This window comes from Solea solea, chromosome 4 (genome assembly GCF_958295425.1).
Source record: "Solea solea chromosome 4, fSolSol10.1, whole genome shotgun sequence".
Classification (NCBI taxonomy): domain Eukaryota; kingdom Metazoa; phylum Chordata; class Actinopteri; order Pleuronectiformes; family Soleidae; genus Solea; species Solea solea.
This window is the reverse complement of record NC_081137.1, coordinates 8,583,335-8,590,737: the sequence shown is the minus strand read 5'-3', so window position 1 is coordinate 8,590,737 and position 7,403 is coordinate 8,583,335. Positions and strand designations below refer to the sequence as shown.

At 37.2% G+C, this 7,403-nt stretch overlaps 1 protein-coding gene across 1 annotated transcript in view; it reads right to left on the bottom strand.

Moving 5' to 3' along the window:
- Positions 1-6,915, bottom strand: part of dpagt1 (dolichyl-phosphate (UDP-N-acetylglucosamine) N-acetylglucosaminephosphotransferase 1 (GlcNAc-1-P transferase)) — a 15,937-nt gene extending 9,022 nt beyond the window's left edge. Inside the window, exons 1-3 of the mRNA XM_058627371.1 lie at positions 6,500-6,915; positions 5,645-5,765; positions 2,130-2,343 (exon numbers count right to left, since the gene is read on the bottom strand). Of these exons, the coding sequence (XP_058483354.1) occupies positions 2,130-2,343; positions 5,645-5,765; positions 6,500-6,654 (490 nt within the window). The 5' untranslated portion in view covers positions 6,655-6,915. The remainder of the gene's footprint in view (positions 1-2,129; positions 2,344-5,644; positions 5,766-6,499) is intronic.
- Positions 6,916-7,403: the final 488 nt, after the last annotated feature.

The window sequence follows — 7,403 nt, the reverse complement described above, 5'->3', positions numbered from 1 at the left end:
AACCCCTTCTCAAAAAAGCGACCCTTGACCCAGATATTTTAGCTAATCACCGACCTATGTCAAATCTTCGTTTCTAAAATCTTAGAAAAGGCGGTTGGCAATCGATTAAGTGAATATTTGCGCAATAATGGCCTGTTTGAAGATTTTCAGACAGGTTATAGATTGCATCATAGCACAGAAATAGCAGTTACTACCTTCTCTTGGCCTCAGATAATGGTCTAGTCTCTTTACTTGTCCTGTTAGATCTTAGTGCTGCATTTGACACCATTGATCATAATATTCTACTGCAGAGATTGGAGCAGACTCTTGGGATCACAGGAACTGTCCTCTGCTGGTTTAACTCATACTTATATGATGGATATATTCCAGTTTGTTAATGATAATGCCCCATTACAAACAAAAGTGAATTGTGAAGTTCCACAGGGTTCAGTACTTGTAACTTACTTTTTACCATGTATATGCTTCCTTTAGGGAACGAAAAAGCACAACATACTTTTTCATTGTTATGCAGATGACACACAGCTTTATTTAATGAGGCCGGATGAGATAAATCAGGTTGTTCACCTCCAGGAATGTCTCAGAGACATTAAGTCCTGGATGACCTGAAACTTTCTACTTTTAAACTCAGAAAAGTACTCGGCCGTAAACATTTCATCTCACATCTCTTTAGATGACATTACTTCCAGTTCTACTGTGAGGAACCTTGGAGTTATTTTTGACCAGGAAATGTCATTTGATTCACACATAAAACTAATTTTCAGAACAGCCTGCGGAACATTATGAAAATTAGAAACATTCTGTCCTTACAGGATGCTGAAAAACTAGTTAATGCTTTTGTTACATCTAGATTAGATTACTGTAACTTCTTATTATTAAGATGTTCCAAGAAGTCTGTTAAAACCCTTTGGTTAATTAAAAATGCTGCAGCATGAGTTCTGACATGTAAACTTGTAACTTGATACAGTTGTTGTGTATCTGCTCCTGGTCGCTCTCTCTCTCTTCTGTCTCTACCTTATCTTCCCATCCTTTCTCTGCCCCCTTTCTGTCCCCCACCTCTATTCTGTCCCCCATTTTCCTTTCACTCCAACCGGTCAAGGCAGATGACTGCACATCTCTGAGCCTGGTTCTGTCAGAGATTTCTTCCTGATACCCCTCCTGCTACCTTGTGTGGGTCAGATTGACCCGCTCGGTTCAGAATGACATTGCTCCCCCTGGCTGTGGGATATTAAATAAGCAGGAGGGTTAAGAAGGAGTTTTTTCTCTCCACTGATGCCTAGTGCTTGCTGATTGTGTGAACCGTTGGGGTTCTCTGCTCTCCTTGATGTTGTCCATGTACAGTGCGTTGAGATAATGCATGTTATGATTTGAAAAAAATTGAATTAAATTAATTTAAATTGAAACCATATAACTCCAGTGTTAGCTTCTCTACACTGGCTCCACGTACAGTTTAGAATTCAATTTCAATTCCTCACATACAATGCACTTAATGGTCAGGCCCCTTCATACCTGAAATAATTAATTTTACCTTATCACCCTAACAGATCACTTAGGTCCCAAAATACAGGTTTAGTCCCAGAGTCTGTAAGAGCAGAATGGGAGGCAGAGCCTTCAGTTACCAGGCTCCTCTCCTGTGGAACCAGCTTCCAATGACAGTTCAGGAGGCTGACACTCTCTCTGTATTTAAAGATAGACTTAAAACTTTCCTTTTTGATAAAGCTTATAGTTAGAGCTGGCTCAAGGAAACCTGGGCAATCTCTTATTTATGCTGCTACAGACCTAGACTGCTGGGGGAATTTCCTGTGGTGCACACTCACTCTCTCACACTCAGGGTATAAATATGACTTTATTTTTATTATCATTTTATTTTCTCCTCTGTCCCCCATTTTTCCTTTCACACCAACCAGTGAAGGCAGCCTAGTGTTTGCTCATTGTGTGAATTGTCAGGTTTCTCTGCTCTCCATGACGTTCTCCATGTACAGTGCCTTAAGATAATGTATGTTATGATTTGGCACAATACAAATAAAATTGAATGAAATTTAATTGAATTATATATCTCATCTGGCCAGGATCACTCAATACAATGGTCTGTCTGATACCAGAAGATTCCGTATTCAACCATGCAAACTCACCAAGATCCAAGTGCAGCCCAAGCAGGACTCTGAAGGGCTTTGGCACCACAATGACTGTGTTACCAAAGTTGGTAAAATAGACCATAAGTAAAGGCAGGGAAGCCATTGTGGGAAGCAGGAGCTTGTGTCTCCAGCGCAGGTTCAGCACATCATCAGCAAAGCCAAGGAAGATCATGCAGCAGATGGCCAGAAGTGCTCCAATCAACTGTACAAACTGACAAGAAAAACACAACAAATTTGAGAGGAAAGTGCAGGTTTAAGTCATTCTTTTTTTCCAGCAGATATTTTATCGCAAATAGTACCACATGACAATTTAAATGTCAGGCATTGATAGCAAAGTTCAAAAAGTATTCTCTATATATACACAGTTTATTCAACAGTCACACCTTGTGGTAACTGTTCTATGTTTTGAATGTTCTTTGTTCTACACCAGGGATGTCAAACTCAAATGACCTGGGGGCCAATGAGTGTCTAGTCTGGTCAAGATGGGGAAAAAAGTGGGGGAAAAAAAACAAACGTTCAGTAGTGGTTGGACATTAAAAAAAATAATTTATTTGTGATGATATTTGACTGAATTTCAAAGTAAAAGTGCTTGTTTTGACATGTAATCATTCACAAAAATAACATATTTATGATGCAAAAACAGAGAAAAAAAATCTAAAATCAACTAAATAATTAATTAATTACTTTTATAGAAAATACATTTAGAATTATATTCTGTCGATATTCTATCACCTCACTGTGTTTAAACTTTAAGGAAGAGGTCATGTTTTCATGGTAAAAAGAAAGCAATTGGTGGTCCGCATGTACTCGATTAGAGGGCCACATGTGTCCCACAGGCCACCAGTTTGACACCTCTATTCTACACCAACTCATAAAAGGAAACTGAACCTTGCAAAATAATTTATGTTTTAATAAATGTGAAATGTTTAACTATTGCAATATCTGTCAAATAAAACTTCACTAAAACATCATATTTAGATTAGAATCTCTTTCACAAGGGATCACTTACAAGTGGAAAGCTGCATTAACATCAACAAAAAACATCACAAAGGACAAATTATTTTGACAATTTGGGGAGAAATTAGATTTTATATATATATATATATATATACATATACATACATACATATATACACATACACATATATATATATATATATATATATATACACACACACTGTATATGAAACTATTTTATTTGCCATATAGTTTGCTTTTAATTATGTCGCATTAGAACACAAAACAACTGCTCTAAATGTACACAGTAACAGATATTACGAGTCACATTAACATACAAAGTAGAACAATCAAAACTAGAATAATTATGTTGAAGTCTGTACGATTTGCTAATTGCATTATTTCAAATTGCAATTTGTGTTTAAAACTGATTAGTTGTTCACTGACAGCTTAGCGTAAGGCAGCAAAAGCATACAGTTATTGCTTTATTAAAGTAACTGCCGTGACTATTTCTTTATTGCATGTTTGAAAGTAATTTGAAGGGACAAAGTTTGAGTTTAAACTGAAGATTGGCAGTGGCAAAAGCTTAAACATTTTAACATATTTAAGATTTATGATATAATATATTTCTAAAAAGTGTTTATTTTAAGTTATTTGGTTTTTTTAAGTTGAAGATTGCACATTTAGATCACATTTGGACATCTGTTCCAAGCATTAAAATGTAACTACCACTGTTTGAATGTCTGTCCACCTGTGTCCATGGTAGAAATAGGTACACTTTAATGTGTCACATAAACATAAAACATTTTTAACACATTTTTGTTTAAAACAACAGGACAAATATTCTTTGATGACTTTGAACTGATGTGATTGGTCTGTACGCTGCCAAAAGTTTTAAATTCCTTTGATGTAAAATGTGACATCAGATACAGACACAGATGAGGAAATGAGCATAAGCTAATAATTCACAGTGTTATCTTGTGTAAACTGCATGTAGGTGACTTACTTAGAACACCGGTGTTTGTAGTGTGGCAGAAATTAGACAGACACATCGCTAAGCAAGCCGCTCCCACATGCCTTGAGACAGTTGTGCCAATAGAGAGAGGACACACAACGCTATGTGCTATGATGCTGTCACTTGTAGCCCAAGATGCAGGTACTGCACTGGTTTAATGTTAGCATAAGAGGTAAATATAAAGTATTTATTGTCTGTAAATATCACTTGTGTCTGTATATCCCAAATAATAATACATGTAAATAATTACATTTAGTCTGTGTTTACAGAGAGTGAAGCTATGGACAATCAAAGAAGCTCCGAGATCAATCGTGTTTTGTTAGAGGAGGTGGGAATCTTATTCGTTTAAAGAGCCAAAGCGTGAGCCTTATTTAAAGAGCCAAGAGAGAGCCATTATACAGTTCTAGTAGGACTGGCTCTACTCGGTTTGGTATCAGGCACGTTGGTTTCCATTTCTTCATAGTACCTCCTCAACGTGGGCAGGGTCGCCATAGCACAGCTGCATGAAACTGCCATGACATTGTTTTATATGCGACACAAACACACATGATACAAACAGTAATACAACATAAATCCTCATTATTGGCACCAAATCCCCACTATCCAAAGTACTCCCGCCCCCTCCATCCACCTCACTGTGCCCTCTGCCCGCCTTAGCACCACGGGAGCAGAGCTTTCAGCCGCTCTGCTCCCCATCTCTGGAATTGACTCCCACCAGACATCCGCAAGGCTGACTCTTTTCTCCTCTTCCAAGACTCAAAACCCACCTGTTCAAAATAGCCTACTCTCTGTAATCACATTCCATTTTCTGTCTACTGTATCGTCCTGTTGCCTGTTTTCTATTGTTGTTTGTTTTGTAAAGTGTCCTTGAGTGTTGAAAAAGGCCGCGCTTATAAATAAAATGTATTGTTAATATTATTATTACATGTTAAAAACAACATTGACATAAGTGATGAAAATAGGATAGTAAATTAATTTAATTAACAATTAAAACACTTAATTAACATGTAAATAGTGGACTCAGTCTTGCAAGGCATATAACAGAAAGAAAAGATGATATATATGCAATGTATCATTCTCTACAGGAATCTTTCTTGAAAATGAGGATAGCCAAAGAGATTCCATTTTATAAATGTGGGGATAAACATGATTTCAATAACTACAGACCAGTCTCTCTGCTTTCACAGTTTTCAAAAACACTAGAGAAATTGTATATGAGATTTTAGAAATGTCCTTGCTAAAGGCTGGAGATTAACGCATGTTTCAGGATTTTTAAGTCTTTTTAAATGACCTACAGTTTGCATTGTTTGGTTTGTTTCTTGTGTCAGACATCGTACTTGTGACTTTTCCAGTGACAGCACTCTCTGCCAATCAGTGGCCGTCAGTCTGTCGATGTCACATTTTAGTATCAGCTCAGCTTGCTTGGAACCTCGCCAGAGCAGGTGCCAAGAAAAGCAAGTTGAGCCTTCTAACTTAACGAAGTAGTAAACTGGCCTGCTTTTTTACCCTACAACGTTCAGTTCTTCATCAGTAAACTTACCTCATCATGTGGGAAGCCCATGCACTTATCTCCCATAAAGCAACTCAGGAAAGGCACTGGGATGAAGCAGAAGAGGATGATGAGGAAGACTGTACCACTGATCACTCCTTGAGACTCTGGACTGGAAAGAAGAGGAGGTGGAGGAGATGATCAAAAGAGAAACAAAATGATAACAAGAACACTCAGTGAACACAGACCTCTGCCGATGTTTCAACACATTGTCACCTACGTTTTACGAACCAGTACCTGAAATTTGAACATTTTAATCCGCTGGATCCAGAAGATTTTCTTAATCTGTATAAAACTTTACCTACTTATAGCTATTACCATCTTCCATACGCATGACACAATTAATCCTGATCTGTTAAGAATTTGTACAAAGTGGTAGCTAATGGATGGATGATGGATGATGGATGGATGGACTGATGGGACTTCCTATGCAACATTTAAATTGCTACCAAATCTGTAATCTGGGGCAAATTATCCAGTAGGAGTGTCTGATCGTGCATACACATACCAAATTTCATTCATGTCAGTAACATGTTTTTTTTTTTACAGTTTTGCCCATCATATAAGAATTTTTAATTGTAATTTGAAACTTACAAAACGGATTATTTATTTTTTACCCATTTATTTTAAATTATAAAACTATTATGGTTCACCAGCAGGGTGGTGTAGCTGGTATAGCTTTGGTATAGCTTTATTGCTATAGATTTTTTTCCCAAGCAAATGTATGCGATTTATCGACAGTTCGATGATAAACTTACAGATACAATTAGTGCACAGACACATAAAACAGAAACACGGAGTAAGGAAGAAGCACACACATGACTGTCTATTAGTAACATGACTCACACTTGTGTTTTTGTTGTCTTATTCAGGTCCATTCCGAACAGTCTGGCAGAGAGGAAATGCTGTCTAAAAGCAGGGATAAGTTTCATTGTGGCCATGCAGCCCAACATTGACATCAGACAGTTGATGACCAGCGGGAGCACTGGTGCTGGTGACATGTTTCCAGCTAAACCTGACGCTGCTCCAACTGACGATCGATAGCCGGACTTTTGTCTCCTTCACTTCAATTGAATTTCATTTGTATAGCGCCTGCTAACAGGAATACATATCTGGCAGAACCAAGACTCAGCCACTCAGCTAAAAACTAAAAACATGTCACAGGTAAGCAGGAAACAGCCCATAGGTCACACGGTAAGCCGAAGTCCATTTATGTTGTTGGTGATTTTCATAGTACACGTCTCGGATCAATGTGACGAAGGCAGGCGGCACTTCCGGTTGAAATGTTTCAAAATACAATTCCATCAAGTACTTCATTGTCAGTAAGGTGAGGGAAATGAGGTCGTTAGTTATAAATCTGTTCATCATCTGTTCATTTTTTTTTATTCCTAAGGGCAACTTTGGCAGTAAAGCCTACATTTGCTATTTGTATTAAATAAGTTGAACATCTAAATCTAAAACAAAAAGCAATTAAAACAACTAATATCTGTACTTATTTTACATTATGATCAAACCCCTGTATTTCATTATTTTTTTCTATTCTTCTATCATACGGTTGTATATGATGTTTATTTCTAACTTCTCAATTAAAAATAAAATGTGTTCAACAAGCTATTGGCTGGAGAGACAATGGAGTCATAACATGGGTATATACAGCTGCTGTCCTTTGTAGTATTTTTCATATAAAACAAAATGCAGTTTGCTCAGATTTATGACAATATCATCATCCGTGAATGATATCTTCTCCTAT